Source organism: Tursiops truncatus, chromosome 1, assembly GCF_011762595.2.
Source record: "Tursiops truncatus isolate mTurTru1 chromosome 1, mTurTru1.mat.Y, whole genome shotgun sequence".
NCBI lineage: Eukaryota > Metazoa > Chordata > Mammalia > Artiodactyla > Delphinidae > Tursiops > Tursiops truncatus.
This window is the reverse complement of record NC_047034.1, coordinates 78,382,063-78,400,167: the sequence shown is the minus strand read 5'-3', so window position 1 is coordinate 78,400,167 and position 18,105 is coordinate 78,382,063. Positions and strand designations below refer to the sequence as shown.

The window sequence follows — 18,105 nt, the reverse complement described above, 5'->3', positions numbered from 1 at the left end:
CCCTGCCTAATGGGATGTTACACACTTCCAAGATCTTGGATATCTCAGAAGACAACACAGAAGCAGATTAACCTCTACCCACCAAAATCACTTATCAGGCTCCAGAATACACTGTTTTTTTTCCAGCATCTTTTTATAAGGTATTAAAGTAAATGTGCATTTTCTGGGCACATAAAACTGACAGCTTGTTGATTTATGATACAGTCAGATTAGAATTTTAAAGTAATTACAGAAAATACCAGTTAACAAATACATAGAAAATTGACCAAGCACATTAGAAATCAAAGGATTTTTTAAAAAACTATCAAATAAATTTTTGATATCAATATTGGTAGCAATTTGATATTATGTAGTTTAACGTGTCCATACATGTTTTGACACATTTAAGATAGACAAAGAGATAATACCTTTAATATTTAAAGAAATATTTTAAATCAGTAACCAAAAACTAAATACCTTGATGAATAAAAGACACAATATACCAAAATAAAGAAATAAAAAGAAAAGGCAATACAAATGGCTACTGACCATATGAAAAACATTCAACATCACTGTAAGCAGAGAGACCAATTAAGATGAGGTAGCATTTACCACTTACCCAATTGGTAAAGAGTTGTAAAAATAAAAACTAGTGTTGACAATGGCTGGAAACACTGAGAGTCTCATATTCTGCTGATAAAAGTATAACTTGGTCAAACTATATGGAAGGAAATTTGGCAGTGTATATCAAAAGCCACACAAAGATCCACACTCTTTAATACAATAGTTTGACTTCTTGGAATTTATGTTAAGAAAATAAATATTCCTATCAAGATTTATATGTAAAATGTTCATCACAGCATTATTTACAAATTATGAAAATTGGGAACTAAGAATAGATTTCAGTTTAAATAAAATATAATAGAATCTTCAGATAGAACAATATGCAGCCTTTAAAACCATGTTCTTAAAAAAATATTTATACACAAGAAGTATATTCAATATCTTGTAATAAACTATAATGGAAAAGAATCTGAAAAAAGATTTTATATATATATATATATATATATATATATATATATATATATATTCTTTTTGAATCACTTTGCTATACACCAGAAACTAACACAATATTGTAAATCAACTATACTCAATGAAAAGGAAGAAAGAAAAAAATAAAATAAAGAAAGAAATATTTATATATGGGAAAATGTTCACAATATTTTAAGTGGTGCAGAAGTATATGGTAAAACTGTAATATGTTAAAGTCCTAATTATAGTAAGAGACACAGAAACAAAACTGTATGAAATGTAACAAAATAGCAAGTGTGGGTTTTGATTGGAGGTGATAGGATTATTGGAGATTTTAATTTTTTCTTACGTTTTTCTGTTTAAAAAATTCTATTTCCCAATTTTTAAAATTCACTCTCTTTGAGATAGTAATTTCTCTTCTGGAAATCTAGCTTAATGGAAAAATCCTAAAGAGGGAAATTTTTGTATAAAGAAGATCAGTGCCATTTATATAGAGAAAAAAAAAAGATGGAGCCAAATATGCAACCAAAGCAAAGGAGAAATCACCAAAGAAAGGCAGAACAGAAAACTGTATATACATTATAAATATACAATTTTTAAAACTAAGAGTAGATAAAAAGACTAAATGATGTACACCAAAATATTAACAGTGGTTAAGACTGTGGATTTTTCTTACACTTTTCTAGACTTTTCAAAGGTCCTTAACTATCTTTAAATGTAATTACTTTAAAACCCCCTCCCCCCAAAAAATCTTATAAAGGTGCCATAGAAAATCAACAAAGTGTAAATATGAGTTAATTACATGTAAACATAAGGAATAATTCTGTTGCGATGCAACCCTACCTTAAAATGTAACAATGTTTGTTTTCAGTTACAACCATTTTCCTTAAATGTCTTAGAAAGTTTATGTCACAGGAGCCCTGACATATTGTTACTTACTTTATATAGTAACATCCAAAACTTGCATGATTTACAAATATGTTTTTTTCTCTAATAATCCTCATAAAGATTAGAAAGTGCTTTAGATGTTGTAATAAAGTAAATACCCTTCATGTTTCCAATTTAAAAAGATATAGCAAATAAGTAAAGGCATATTCTATGCAAAGAAAACATAGTAAAAAGTAATAATCAAAACATAGATGTCCTCAAACTTCAATAACTCTCCACACTTTAGAGACAAACAAAAGCATGTGAAAGCAGAGAATTAAACAAAAGTTTCTTTGCAGCATACCACATTAACCATTCAGAGAAGTTAACAAATTAGCACTATCTAGTTTTCTTATTATTCATATTCATAAACTCAACAGAACATATTAGTGTATAAATAGTTCTCAATTTTTCTTATTTGAATGTTGGATAAGTATGCCAACACAGCAACCTCTCCCTGTTAGGTACTAGTTAAAATAGGCTATTTAATCTTTGAGGTTTAAAAGCCTCCCAGAATCTCCTCACAAAAGAGAGAGAGTAAAAAGAGATGAAAAAGAAGCAAACAATTTAAAAAGGCACCTGCCTCTGAACAAGGTAGTATACTTTAGAACGTAACCACAGCTTCTTGTACAACACTTTAGTCAGCAAGCAAAACTGTATTTTAAAGGGATACTATTTGTTAAAAGACAACAGACTATTAGGGAGACAATATCTGACTCCAGTCAAAATATTATCATCATGTTTTCCTTACCTCACAAAATACACACACGCTTTCTTCATATGAATAAATATATGAGGGTGGGAGCGCTACCCTTAACCCAGAAACAGGTTCTGCAACACCCACAGATCCAACCTGTCTTTGCGAGATGATGAGTCCACCTTGGCACGATATTTGGCTGAGGCATTCAAAGAACCAGAGTCACTGCCAATATCCTGCAGAAGGAAATGACTTGAAGACCAGAAACTGCCCTAGAGGCCTCTGGGGAAGGTGCTCCAGTCCACTGGGAAGAGAGACACAGGCCCCTCACCGCATGACTAGGAGAGCAAGGGCACCGGAACTGGAACATGGTAACCCGCCTGCAGTTCAAGAGTGGCAAGGGACAGTAAAATGACCTCCCAGGAGTTTGTCCAATCATCTAGTAAACCCCAAACTTTGAGGGGCTAGTAGGACAGGGTTTTGCCAAGACAAGCACAAGAGGGTGAGGGAGACGTCAGCATGATTAATCAATGCCACCTGAGGCAGCAACTCGGGGTGTGTCCACGCTACACCTCAGTCATTGCCTGACTGTGATGAGAAGTTCCTTCAGCTACTGCCACTGAGAACTCGATCTTCCAAAGGAGCCCCTTCCACCTTAACTTGTCCTAGATCAGGCTCAGTCAGCATCCAGGACTGAGAACACAGCCCTCTCTCTTGCCACAAACCCACTAAGACACCACAGCAGGTGCCAAATTTATATTTACACCCCCACCAAACAAGGGGTCTTTGTCTTTTCCCAGTCAAGTTTTGATACTTCTGAATTCCAACAGAGAAAGAGGAGAACAGCAGACAAGCCCAGCAGGGGTGAGCTGGGGGTCACCGTTCCCTGGTGGTCCTAGAGTTTCCTCCCTCAGACCCTACAGCTCTTAGTCACCCTGACTACAGGAAACTGCTCTCAGAGAGTGTAGATAAGTTACTAAATAACTGTACTTCATGTTCCTAATTTTGTGTGCTCATCTGTCTTGTCTCCCTGATGATGTCAGCTCCTTGGGGGCAGGACTCTATCTTCCATTTGGTCAGTGATTCCCACACAGCTAGAAAAGTAAAATACCCTGTACTCCCTACCACATGATACTAAGGAAAACACACAAATTAAGGATGACAACACACCACAGTCCTCCCTAACACACCACTAAGAGAGAAGAGCTACACAGGCAATAAATCTTAGAGCCAATATAGCTAGGGCTCCTACTAGAGTATTATATAGAAACATATATTTACATATATAAGTAAATTAATACAATAATTGCTTTGCTTTGCTCATTCCTAGCTATGGCTTTTCATCCCACCTTCTTGGCTTTACTATTCTTTTTAAAGTCACAATGTATTTTCTGCCACAAAGCTGGTCCTCCCTTCAAAAGGGAGAGGAGAAAAGAAAGAACAGACCTACAGCCAACTTCCTACCACTGCCAACGAACACTGCTGTTTGTCCCATCCAGAGGCCATGAGCATATCCTTTCAGATCTGAAGCCACTTCCTTCTTCTTATCAAGAACAGCAAGACCAGGGCTTCCCTGGTGGCGCAGTGGTTGAGAGTCCACCTGCCGATGCAGGGGACACGGGTTCGTGCCCCGGTCCGGGAAGATCCCACATGCCGCAGAGCGGCTGGGCCCGTGAGCCATGTCCGCTGAGCCTGCGCGTCCGGAGCCTGTGCTCCGCAACGGGAGAGGCCACAACAGTGAGAGGCCCGCGTACCGCAAAAAAAGAGAAAAAAAAAAAAAAGAACAGCAAGACCAAGTGTCTTTGTCAGTGGAGCACTCCTGGGCCCGTTCTTGCAGACTGCTCAGTTCTGCTCAAGAGGTCCTCCATTCCTCCTTTATTCTCCCTTCCTTCTTCCATTCGCTGCAGCAGCCCAGACACCCCACCAAAGCAGGACTGCCTGAAATGAGTGACCTTTATATTTTTTGGCACTAACATATCTGAGGGAAATCCCTGCACCAGACATGTGTTCATAGGTTAACAAAGCAGACATCCTCAAAGACAGCATCATTCACAAGGGCTGAGGACAGAATTCCTTAATGGACACCAAAAAGTCTGTGGAACTTTTAAGTATTCTGGTATCTCAGGTAACATTCTGATGGAGGGATAAGGAGGCTTCCACCAAAGTCATACATGACATACACATGGCAGTCCTAAGACTTTGGACAGATCACAAAAAAAACTTTTTTTTTTTTTTTTTTTTTACAACAAAACAACTTTACTAGCCTTATGGGGACACCAGAGCAGCTTCCTTCTCCCTGGTGAGCTAGGCATTCCGTAAGAAGCAGGGGAAGAAAATGACCACAGAACGCAGTCAAAGCAACCCACCTCTAGCACTATCAAAGAATAAACAAACAAACAAAAACAAAACAAAAAGCCCTTGGCTTCCCTAGATTCACTCTGCAGTGATTCCAAAACTTCCCTAGTGTAAGAATTACCTGGCTATTTCTTAAATATACAAATTCCCAGACACTATTCCATACTCACTGGATCAGAATCTCCAGGAGAAGACCCCAGGTATTCCTATCATAAGAGAGGTTAGGGGAACACTGCTCAACAAACGCTTCCCTCCCACAAGTGCCCCTCTGGGCAGGGAAGTATAAAACACATAGGGCTGAGGTGATTAACCCAAACAATCACCCCAGACGGGATCATCTTCATGCTCCTCACTGAGTTTAACTCCTTCTACGGAGCGGTGGGTGTCAGTTCAGTAAAGGGTACCTTTGGATCCCTGTCACCCACAAAGGGCTCAGGACTCTTTGAGACAAATGCCTGAGAAGAATGCCAATGGGGGCAAGTCATAAGGAGGCAGATTACAGCTGAATATGAAAAGATCTTTCTAAGAATTACAGCTGTCCAAATCTAGACTTATCTGCCTCCGAAGGCAGGGAGCTGTCTATCACAAAAGGTGTTCAAGGAGAAAAAAGGCAGGCTACATCTTAACCAGGATGTTGTGAGAGGATCAGAATCAGCACGGGAAAGATAGGACTAGGTGAACTTTTTAAAGTTCCTCCCAATACATAAGCCAATAAAGAGGAAAATTTCAGCTACCCGTTAATTAATAAAAAGAGACAGCATACAAGTCTGTAGGTGGGGTCAGCCTTCAACTGATCTTTCCTCTTCAAAGGAGAAAGGAGTATAAGGACACACCCCTGACTCACCATTGCTCTTTCAGAATGTCCCAAAGCTGGGGAGGACAGAGCAGGAGTCACAGGTGCTCTAACCAGGACCTGCTGCCCAGCTGACTCTGCATGCTGGGCACAGGTCGGAGAAGGGATGTGTGTGACATGGTCCCTGCCCTCAAGGAACAAATTTCATTTTGGAGATAGCTCACACTCTATGATTCTCTCAAAAATTTATTTATCATGTCTCACTGTTAGAGTTGCTTGTCAGTGGTGGTGGTTTTCAAGGGAACCCTCTTGGTGGGAAAAAACAAATACACTTAATGTAAATATCCTCTCAGTCTAGTACAAGTTTGCAATATCCAGCTCAGGATGAAAAAGAAACTCAAAATAATCATCTAAACACACTTAGTTAATTCTAAGTTTGGGATTGACATGTACACACTGCTATATTTAAAACAGATAACCCACAAGGGCCTACTGTAGAGCACAGGGAACTCAGCTCAATATTCTGTAATAACCTAAATGGGAAAAGAATCTGAAAAAGAAAGGATACTTGGATGGGTATAACTGAATCACTTCGCTGTACACCTGCAACTAACACATCATTGTTAATCAACTACACTCCAATGTAAAATAAAAAAATTTTTCTTAATTCTAATTTTAAAAACACTATATTCCAAGAGTCCCCAAAATGTCCAAATTACAGTCAGGTGTGGCAACTCTGGACAAAATAATAGAAATTGCTGCCACAGTAATATAGTAAATACAGGAAGCAGTAGGAGCAACTCAAGTGAGAGGCTGGGGGTGGGTGCCAGCACCTCTGAGGTTAAATTCCAAAGTAAAAGTGACCTTTATGAAGGTCAGAAGTGATCAGAAAAAAAAAAAAAGAGAGAGAGAAGAAACTACACACACACACACACACACACACACACAGAGAGAGAGAGAGGGAAATTCAAAATGGCAAGTTTAAATAAAACATCTGGGGAAGGGAAAAATTTGGTTCTTCCCCCAAATGTAAGGTAAACAATAACTCTTGCAAATACTGTCTTTTAAAAAACTGACTTGAGTACCACAGTAGTCCAGAATAAGAAAATGACTAAAAGTAATTGTCAATTAAACAAATATTTATTGAGTGCCAATTAGATGCCAAGGCACCATACTAGGTACAAGGAGGGGGCATCAGAATAAACACAACTGAAAAGACACAGTTCTTTTCCTCAAGAGGCACACATTAACAATAAGCACTTGAGGAAGTGCTAAGTACTTTTGTGTACATGAGCTCATTTGTACAAGAGATGGAAGTGGTGTGGAGAATGGACGAGGCACTAGACTGAGGACCAGAAGAGAGAAATTCTAGTCTCGACTCTAGTCTTGGCTCAGTGATTATGAACAAAGTGCCCGAGCAAATGGAGGACCAAAGCAGTGCCCCTCCAGCAACAGCACAAGACTAATTAATAACTGACCTGGAGGAGAATTCTGGTCTTCTGGCTTCTAGTCCAGTGATCTGCCCAAAATACAATGCATATGGTAGCCCGATAAGAAAGAAAAGTAGAGGAAAAGAAAACCCTTTGGTTTCAAGTCATTTGCAGAGAAAGGAAAGAAGAGAGAAGGAGAATAAGGAAAGGGTGGAAGTAAAATAAAAGGTTCAAGTTGCGGCATCCAGAGATGTCAAGAAAAGAAGCACTTAAATAAGCACCGTACACACAGTATAATGTAAAACCTCGGAGTATATTCTCATGCAAACCATTGCTTAGAATTTTTCGCTCTAAAACCGTTAAGGACCAACAGACAAACTGTCCAAAAATGATACATATGAATGAAGCTTGAAGAAAAAGAGAGAAGAAAGGGAGGAGGCCATTTATAATAATATCCTGCAAATATATGAAGCCCTTCTAAAGAGACAATGTGGACCCATTGTGCCCAGATGAACAAGAAGAAATAGTATTATACTCTATAGCTTTTATGCTGGCAATTTTCAAAACCTTTGGGAGTCAGAAGGGTTAAATACTGGAACGGCTGATTAAGGTTCAGCCCATTCTGGAAATTATTAAAATTAAAAAGGAAAGACCCCATATACTCACCTGAAGGCAGAATAATGAAATATCATTGAGTTCCAACCAAGTTACTGTATCAGAATCACCTGTAAACCTTGAAAAATACAGAATCTCAGATCTACTGCACCAAAAGCACCCCAGCTGATTTTGAAGCAGCCAGGATGTGGAGCTTTGCTCTACTGCCGTGGACAGGGTAAGGAGGAAGACCACTAGGAATGGCATCGGAGAGTGGGAACTAGATCAATGCAAATTTTGTGGGCAAAATAGAATTTCTGCGGGTGTGATATTTTTAAAATGTATTGTAAGGCTGGTCTGAAGCATCCAAGCATATCCCACCGAACTTAAACATTTTCTAAGGCTCCTGAAGTCAGCAACTATAGTTCAGGTGAACCGAAAGTTACTCCTCTATGCTATAAGAAGCCCACAGGAGAGGCAGTAGAGTGGGAATGGCACAGGGAGATGCCAAAAAGATGTGGCAAATATTTTTTAGAATCAAAAAATCAGGAAAAAGAAAAGAGAGACTAAAAAAAAAAAAAAAAATCACTCTCCTTCATCCCTCTTCCCCAACAAGAAATAATAACAATACAGAGAGAACAAGAAGAAAAAGGAAAACAGTTTTAGGGTAAGTTTTATCTCCATCTGAAGGAAAAAACAATTGGTGATTTTTTTAAAAGCAAGCAAAGAATTCAACTGAGAAATCATCTAGCAGGCAGCAAAACCAGGGAGTCACTTCCCATTGCAAAGCAAAAGAAAACAAGGAGCAAGGGGTGGTCTTGATAGCTGTTTAGACAATCAGACAGATGGGTTGACAGCTCCTTGCCTTAGGAACTCAGCGATGTTTAAATTAACAATTGGCCACTAGCCAAATACAGGAACACTCAAAAGTTTGGAAGGGTGTGTTATAATTGGTACCTTGGCAAAACACAATGATAATAAATTGAGAAGATTCAAGCAGCTTTCACTGCTAGACTCTGAAAAGATTCAAGATTTGTACCAATAAACAGGTTTTTTAATCTCTTCTATTTTTGTGTAGTTTAGCATCTGAAGAACACCTAAAAATCAAAATACCTAAATCCTATCCTTTGAGCTAACACTAACACTCGACTTGTCCACCTAAAAGCTGGCTAGTAAGAGCAATACCTCATCAGTGCAGAAGTATAGGTCCTAGAATGAGAGAAACCTTGTGTGTCAGAGTAATCCTATTTCTGACATCAGTCTCATCATTAAACACTTAATTTAGCAAATCGCTTTGCAAACATATTATTCCCTCCAACTCTCTAAAGTAAGTGATCTCTTTGGTTCTCTTCCATAGATGAGACAACAGACCATGAAGATTAAATTATTTACTAAAACAAGCTAATGGTAGACCAAGGATTATAACCCCGGACTAGCCCATTGTTTATACTCCTCTCTATCCTAAATTTACACTTATACTAGAACTTTCACTCAAAGAAAAAGGAAAGGCAAAAATACTATCATATGTGTTTTGTTAAACGCTTCTGAAACAAAAGCTTTGGTTCATCATCACACAGCATCCTAGCCCACTTCTGAAATTCTGAGGGACCCAGAAGTGTATGGAATTTGAACTTTCCAAGAAGGATCTGGTTGGTGTTGAACAACCCAGCACTGTGATAAATAACCTTGATGTCTTTTAAACATCTGTGATTGGCATGTCGACTGTCTGTTAACAATGAACAAAAAGCAAAGTTTTCTGAAGCTCATCTTCATAACTTTCTCTTTGCAAAGAGACATAGATCATGTACTAGTCTTCTTGGTAAGGGTAAAAAATCTTCCTTCAGATTATGCTAGGAAAAGAAGGGGCCCCTTTCGGTTCAACAAACATGCACAAGCCACCATCCCACTGGAATCAGAGAGTTCAAAAAAAAAAAAAACACAGCCCTGCCCTGAAAGGACTTTCTGAATACCTTTTGACTGTCATGGGTTTAATATACATTCTCTTAATTAATCCTATTAGCTGGGTAATTTCATTCCCATTTTATTGGTGAGTTCATACAACAGAGCTGGATTTGAACCCAGGATTAAAGAGCAGAGCTCCAAAGCCCAAGCTCTTTCCACTAAACAGTCTGAAGAAATCTGCAATCTAAGAGTGTGGGTGGGATGGGTAAGATATGATTCGATTTCCTTTCCTTGATCCAACCGTGTTCAGAAAGACTGTTGCAAATATCCAACCATAAAGAAGCTTTCGAAGGCAACACTTTGAATTAACGTATCCACTGGTCCTCACCCGCCCCCGCCCCACCTCCAACCATGCCAAAAGAACAGCAAAAGCTGCTGCCAGGTTGGAGGAGTTGGTGATCGTCACACCACATTCCTGGGGCTGGACACAGACTCTGAAACAGCGCCCGAGCTCTGCGCCTCGGTAAGAATAACAGCAGTGGAGATTTTTAAATCATGTGGCTCAGCAAGCAGCCACACCAGTTTTCCTACTGCTCCTGCCTCCACCTTTCAAAGACTCGAGCAAAACTTTACACCGGATTCATGGGGACCGTGGATTCAGAGTGTCAGAACTCAGGCGCGCCGCAGAACCCTGTCCCCATCCAAACCAAACCCACCCACTCAGACTGTGGGCCTCCTCTTAGCAAAGCTAAGCCTGGCTGTGAAGGTGTAAGCCGTTGGCCTTGGAGGCCCTGCCCCCGCTCCCTCCACGCCAGGATCTGGCATTCCTCCGCTCAGCCCATCTGCGCTCCGCGGCCGGCGATGGCTGTCCCGGGCAGCCCGCCCTTGGCTCTCCCTCGACCCCAGGAAACGCGGAGCAAAGTGGGCAAAACTGCCCAACTCCCCGAACTCAAGTGCTCCAGAAAGGGAGTTTCTGAGACTTGCTGCCCGCCTCCGGCCGAGGAGGCGTGCGTGCGGCCACCGGCAGAGGGGAGCAGGAGGCGGCGAGGAGCGCGGGGGAGGGGGCGCGCCCAGGGAGGGGGGGCGATGATGTCCAAACTTTAGGAACTAAGTGGCCTCACTCCACGCCGACGGCGAGCCCGGCCTTCTCGCAGAGTGGAGGACTGAAGGGTGGGAAGGGTCGCCCCAGGTGGCCGGCCGGGCCGGGCCGGAGGGGCATGGAACGGGGCGCAGGGGACAGCACCCCACGCCCCGATACTCACCAAGCGCGGGGGTCGCGCGGCACAGCCACAGTGCCAGCAGCGCCCACAGCGGAGCGGGGCGCAGGGCGGGCATCTTCTCGGTCGCCTCCTCCTCCGCCGCCGCCGCCTGGGCAGATCCACATGGGGAGGGGGTCCCGACAGAGGAGCCCCCACTTTTTCCTCCTCTCCTCCTGCTTCTGCCGCTCACGGCCTAGCGCTGCGCCCCGAAGCTCGGGCTTCCGTGCCTCCACTCCCTGCACCCCAAGTCCGCCGCTCCTGGGCCGCCGCCTCAGCCGCCGCCCGAAGTTTGGCTGAAACTTTCTTGGGTGTGCAGCGAAGCAACCTCGTGTGTCCTTCCGCCTCGGCCTCCTCCTCCCACCGCAAACCCCGCCCCGCTGTCGCCGCGGCCAGGCCCCGCCGCCTTCAGCACCCAGGGGTTTCCCGCAGGAAGAAGCGCCGGCCCGGGCTGCGCGCGGAGGGATCTACTATGAGTCTTAGACACCCCTTCCAGCCTCGCCAACCCGCGTCGGCTCCCGACGCGCCTTAACTCGATCGGCGCTGGAGCGTCTCTCGGGGCCCGACCTCAGCCGACGGGGTGGGTGTTAGGACCCTGAACTTGAATCACTAGGGTTGTCGAGATCCTGAACTTGCCGGAGCGACAGACATCATCCAGTGAGATAGGTTTCGCCCACACACCCCACACATCCATCCACACACTCCCGGGCCAGCAAGAGGAATGCGGTAGAGAGGGACCAGTGCTGTCAAAGAAGGTAACGGGCCAAGACGCCAAAGTCCATTTAAAATGAACAGAGCCATAAACTGGGGTTGCACCCTTCATTCATTCATTCATTCATGCAGTCAGTCAGTCAGTCAGTCGTTTAGCAAATATTTCTTAGGCGCCTTATTTTGCGTAGCGGTGTGCCCGGCACAATGGACTGTTACTAAAGACGCATGATGCACAAGCTAGCTTTGAGGGCTGAGACATTGCTGCTGCGGGCTGCAGGATTCAGGGAAGGCTTTCGTGAAGGAGCTGGAATGAGAGCAGGATCTTGAAAGGTTAGTAAAATTGGTATAGGACAAGGAGATCAGCTAAGGATATCCCATTGTAAGATGTTGATAATAGCTAAAAATCAGAAACAACCTAAATGCCCACCCATAGAGGAATGGATGAATAATGTATGGTATATTTGTAAAATGAAACACAATACAGCAATTGAAAAGACTGTATTCATATATGTCAATAGAGATAAGTCTTAAAAATAAAAAGATAGTAAAAAAAACTAATTTCAGAAGGAACTATAAAGTATACCATTTCTGTATATTTAAATGTTTTCCAAACAATACTATATATTATTTATGAATACATAATACACAGTATATGGTAGAAGACTATAACCAGAATAATGGTTACTTCCTCAGCAGGAGAGTGGGGAATGTGATCAGGTATGGGTACAAGTGGGCTTGCTATTTGTAAGAAAAGAGCTGAAATAATCAAAAAGTTTGTGTGAGCATAACATTCCAGGGGAAAGCCATCATTAAAAGCAAATAAGATAAGGAAGTCAGTAGATGAGTTCCGGCACTATTAGCAACGACCCACCAGAGTCAAGGCGGGAAAGGAGGTTGGCAGAAGATTATGCAGGACCTTGAATGACAAGCAGGGGATGGGGGGTACAGTTATCTCTCAGGTCATAGAAAACCATTGAAGGTTTTTGAACAGGAGTGAGACTTGATGGAAAGGAAAGTTGCTCTGATAATCCTCTGCAAAATTGATTGTCAGGAGCAAAAGGTGAACCGGAGTCCAAGGACCAGTCAGGAGCTTGTGAGACAGTCCAGGCATGGGGCGATGAAGGCCTGCAGTAATGAGGTAAATTCCAGAATGGAAAGGAGGGAATGGATCTGAGGCAATCTTGAAGAAAAAAAAAAGGGGGGTGGGAGGTGGGAGGTGGGAGGGGAGGCAAACCTATGTGACTAGTTGGATGTGGGAGTTTATGATCCTATTGGGAAGGGGAATCCTACCCACAGAGCCTCTCCCTGGCTCCTGCAGGATAAAATCCAAACTTCTACAAATGGTAAACATAAGGCCTTTACTTCACTGGGCTCCAGATCTTGTCCTCTCTGCCCGCACTGTGAACTTTACACAATAACAGTATTGAATGACTTGAGACTCCCCTGAACATATCGTCTTGCTTCAGTCTCTGCACCTTCTGTCCCCTGATTTGGAATGACTCTTGTAGTCCCCTTCCCTCTTCCTCTTGGTGAACTTCTAATCACTCACCCTTCAGTCCTGAGAAGGCTCTACGGAGACTGTAACGAATTTCCATCCCTCACGGACAGTCCCTCCACTGTACTGCTTCTTTATCTTACACTGTTATCTATTTTTTCACACAGGACCGTTTGTATTTCTATCTTCTCAACCAGATTAAGAGGGCCGTATGGGCAAGGACCATGGCCTTATTCATTCCCAGTATCTATCACATAAGAACTAGAATGTAAAACAACACCAAACAAGTGCAAGTCAGTATGATCATAGGCCTATGATTTTCCAAACTGGATTTTAATAAGCACTTTATAATAGAGAAGCAAGTACTATTATTGAAAGTAGTCAGCTTGGGATGCTAAAAACTCTTTTCAAAAATAACATAATTAGTCAAAATAGTTTTGGAATTTCCCTTGTACAAATATGTTCAGTAAAAAGATGATTAAATTACTTTTTAGGTGTTGACCCGTGGGGTTACCAGCTTGATCATTCACCTTACTCACTAAATAGAGTTCATAATGACCTGGCTGTATACAGATTTTTGAAATCACCTGCAAAGATTTGATTTGTCGTTATTAATAGATCCAGAAGAATGTAAAAGTAATCACCCCCAAAGAGCAGCTCCAGAAATGACTGTAGCTACGACAACATTATTAAAATATGTATGTGATTTCTCAAGGTGACTGTCTCAAGGAAAGCAATTACTTTGTTCACATGTAAGTTTTGTTGGATTTGTTATTAAGTTAAATTTATGGCGTGCATCCCCATAAGGACAAAAGTAATAAAGAATAAATGTCATGAATGGAAGTCAGGGAAGGCTATGACGGAAGAGCTATTTGAAGGGACGTGTTTTGAAGGAAGTTATGCATATAAATTGGTAAAAATGAAACAAAAAGGGAGCTGAAAATCAAGGGAAGAAATTGGAATCAGCAAAGACTGAGAGATGAGAGCAAGTAAGTCCAACCCATCAACTGGCATTCTGGTGAATATTTACCATGGTCCAGATCCTGTGTGAGGAGTTGAGGGATAAAGAAAGAGAGAGAGAAGTAACAGACAATTAATATCCAGTGCGACAAGTAGAATGTTCACAGCTGAACATTCACAGCTGAGGGACTGTGTGTCATGTCCCAGCCCAGGGGTGGTCAGGGAAGGCTTCCTGGAAGACCTCAACAGCTGGACTAAGAATTGGAGGACCAGAAGATTAATGAGGTAAAGAAGAGGTGATTTCACATGGTTAGAGTTCTAAGGTGTCTCAAGCACAGGGAATGAGTGTAGAGGCAGGTGAACAATAGAGATGAGAGATTGTTCCCTACAGTGGGAAGATAAGAAGTTAGGCAGGGGCTGTGGGCGTGCAGAAAAGATAGGCATTGGCTCCTAAGACTCGTAATTGCTTAGGTGAGAGAGGAAAGGTAGACCAAGGAGTCAGCAATGACCTCAGTATCTTGAGGTATTATGAGCTATTCCTGTATACAGGAAATACAGAAGGAAAAGGAGGTTTGGTGGAATAGATAAGCAGGCAAAGGAGCAGCGTAGCTGAAGTGGAAAAACTGTGTTTAGCAGTAGCAACTTGGGCTGTTGACTGCTTTAAGGAGAGCTGGGCGGAGCCTGACTGATTAGCAGGATGGAATTGCACTGAAATATGCCTTCTACTATGGGTCTCTCCCATAGTAGAAAGTAGAAATTTAGCTAAACCCAAATTCCACTGCGTGCATTTAGATGACTGTTTCCCTGATTCCTATCAGAAGCCGGGGGTCTAGTGGTGGTGTCTCAAAACATGAGTAGCATCTGAGGACGTAAGATGCCAGGATGTACCTGGCGATGTCAACCCAAAATGTACTCAGCAGGTTAATTACTCAACTAGATTGGGGGATGACCTTCCCCAAGAACAGTACTTCTAGTCAAAGCAAATTCTAGTGTATAGGAGAAATTGGCAGGAAAACATTCAGGTGATCCTATAACTAAGCAGAGCTATTGCTATTCCTTAAAGTTCTATAGCTTGACTGATACAAAGGAAAGTGAGATCCCACAAACTTTCATCCGGGGGAAAAAATCAGTCTCCAAGACCAAATTAAAATCTATAGACCATTAGTAGTAGAAAAACATGAATAAAAGCCACCGCTAGGACTTCCCTGGTGGCGCAGTGGTTGAGAATCTGCCTGCTAATGCAGGGGACACGGGTTCCAGCCCTGGTCTGGGAGGATCCCACATACCGCGGAGCAACTAGGCCCGTGAGCCACAACTACTGAGCCTGCGCGTCTGGAGCCTGTGCTCCGCAACACGAGAGTCCGCGATAGTGAGAGGCCCGCGCACCGCGATGAATGAAGAGTGGCCCCCGCTTGCCACAACTAGAGAAAGCCCTCGCACAGAAACGAAGACCCAACACAGCAAAAATAAATTAATTAATTAATAAACTCCTACCCCAAACATCTAAAAAAAAAAAAAAAGCCACCACTAGTTTTGGTTTTGTCAAAACTAAAAATATACATATATGTCTTTACTAATTATAACTCACACATAAAATTGCCTCCCAAGACAAATCAGAATTAGGCACCTACTTGTTCTCATGTCTATTCTCTCAAACCCAATAAGCTGAAAAAACCCTCAGTAGCAGAGATCCTGTGTTGTCTATTTTGCCCCAGTTGTAGACAGTAGTTAGTGCACATACATACTCAACAATACATGTTTTAAATAAATGTGGAATGAGGAGCATATATATCTATATGAACTGGCGAGAGGTGCAATATTAACAGAAAGTTTTGGTGTTTTGGAAAATCCAGTGCTAAATCAGCTAAACACTATATATGTTGAAGAAGAGATTCTGGAGTTCTTATCAAGCATAGGTTGATGTATCAAGGCACTTCATAGCTTGACATATAAAGCTATTCCATACATCTCACCATATAACCCAGGGATGCGTAATGAAATGTTTGTGGAACAGGAATTAAAAGGAAGATTTCTTGGCGCAGTGGTTGAGAGTCCACCTGCCGATGCAAGGGGACACAGGTTCGTGCCCCGGTCCGGGAGGATCCCACATGCCGCGGAGCGGCTGGGCCCGTAAGCCATGGCCGCTGAGCCTGTGCGTCCGGAGCCTGTGCTCTGCAAGGCCACAACAGTGAGAGGCCCGCGTACAGCAAAAAAAAAAAAAAAAAAAAGATTTCTTTGCAAAATAATGCCTTGCATTTGTGCAGTACTTTAGGCTTTCCAAAACACTTTAAAGTGTATTATCTCATTTGATCCTCAAAGCAGTTGTGGGGAATAGCCAAGCCAGTCATTATTATCCCCATTTCACAGATGAAGAAACTGAGATAGAGCATGTGTCTTGCCTAAGGTTAAATAAGTAATTGGTGACAGAGCTGAGACAAAACCCCAATATTTCCGATTTCTTATTCAGTCACATTCCACTGTCCCTTCCTGCACAACTGTGAAGCATATCCAAGATGATATTTAGTGCAGGGACCTCTGGGCAGAGGTCTGGGCACAGATTCTCATCACTTCCATTTCGGTACAGGACAAGCTGACCCACTTGTAACTAGGAAACCTAAGCAAGCGAATGGATTCTTTTATTTAAAAGCATTTTTTGAGAGCCTACCTTTTGCAAAGCATGTCCTTGACTCTGTGGCAGTACAGACAGGAATCAGACCCAGCCCCTGTTCTCCAGAGATCACAGTGCAGTGTGGGAGGCCAACATACAAACAGCATAACTACAACAGTGATAAAGCACAGGACTATGGGAAAGTAGGGAGCACTGTGATTAATTTTAAGGCCACTTTCATTTCGCCCTGTCTCCAGCCAGCAATATATAAATGACCTGAGGTGGCCTATACAACTGGAGTGTAAGCAGTATAAACACAAGAACTATTTCTTATTCATATTTATAATCCCACAGTAGTTAGTTCTATGTCTTGCATGGAATAAGTGTCCAATAAAGACACATTCTGAGAGGTCTGCAAGTTCAGCCAAACAGAGGACAAGTTCCAGAAGGCAGGAATTGATCTCAAGATTCAAACTAGCTCTGAGAATTAGGAGCCAGTCAGACCCTTCAACCGAACATAGACCCAGATGAGTAATATAAGAAATCTTCATGTGAGCTTCTTGGCATATGTTTGCCCCTTTAGGAATGTGATTATCTCAATTTAATTGATGTCAAGGAGAGGGAAATTTAAGATTGTCCTTTTATAATTAAATCTTCGTCATATGCATGCACTCTGTGTACTATATGACAATGTCACCTATGAAACTTAACTAGGAATCCAAAATTCTCTGCTATCCATGAGATAAGCAGGAAGGTTAGTATAGGAATGCTCACTTTAGTACTACCTGACTTAAAATTTTCTTTTAAGTATTTTATGCTTCAATTCCTAAGTGGGTGTATACTTTTTATACATAATGATGTAAAAGAGAATTGACCTGTATGTACCAGGATGTCACCCCAACTCAAGAGCAGCATAAATCCACAACTGTGTAATTATCGAACCACGATATTATTGGATGAGTTGCAGCATTTCAGTCACTAAAATGGTTATGTAACTCCAGATATTTGTCAAGTGTTAAGGTTTTTGTTCTCAGAAAGTATTCAGTTGTTTCCACCCAACATTCTTATTTTCTTCCCTCACAATTAGCCAAGAAATTCTTGAGCGGTGAGGTCCAGGCATACAGAAAGTTTCCACCTTAAAGTTTGGCAAAATGTTTAAACTGAGTGCAGATCACATCTAAGTCCACTTATGTGGAATTCAAAATAGTTAGCTAAGTGTGAGGACGGGGGCATCGAGAGTAAGCAAAAGAAATCCCACTTTTAAAAGTAAGAATAAAAATAAAACTTCTAAAGTAATTCATCAGGAGGTAATTAATGGGTGGCAACAGGTATTTACAATGGAAGTGTACATGGCCTTAACAATGGG

The 18,105-nt window shown here is 41.9% G+C and overlaps 1 protein-coding gene and 1 long non-coding RNA gene across 3 annotated transcripts in view; one reads left to right on the top strand and one right to left on the bottom strand.

Annotated features, from left to right (window-relative positions):
• The window catches only part of NOTCH2 (notch receptor 2), a 177,736-nt gene extending 166,532 nt beyond the window's left edge, over positions 1 to 11,204 (bottom strand). Inside the window, exon 1 of one of the 2 annotated variants that reach the window (XM_019919451.3) lies at positions 10,972 to 11,204. In XM_019919451.3, the coding sequence (XP_019775010.1) occupies positions 10,972 to 11,044 (73 nt within the window). In that variant the 5' untranslated portion in view covers positions 11,045 to 11,204. The remainder of the gene's footprint in view (positions 1 to 10,971) is intronic. The other variant, XM_019919449.3, reaches the window with a different exon arrangement.
• A 115-nt stretch (positions 11,205 to 11,319) lies between these two features.
• Positions 11,320 to 17,041, top strand: LOC141279390 (uncharacterized). Its single transcript, XR_012333532.1, has 3 exons — positions 11,320 to 12,006; positions 12,728 to 12,814; positions 13,666 to 17,041. It is a non-coding gene; the product is annotated as an uncharacterized lncRNA (long non-coding RNA).
• The last annotated feature ends 1,064 nt before the right edge of the window (positions 17,042 to 18,105 follow it).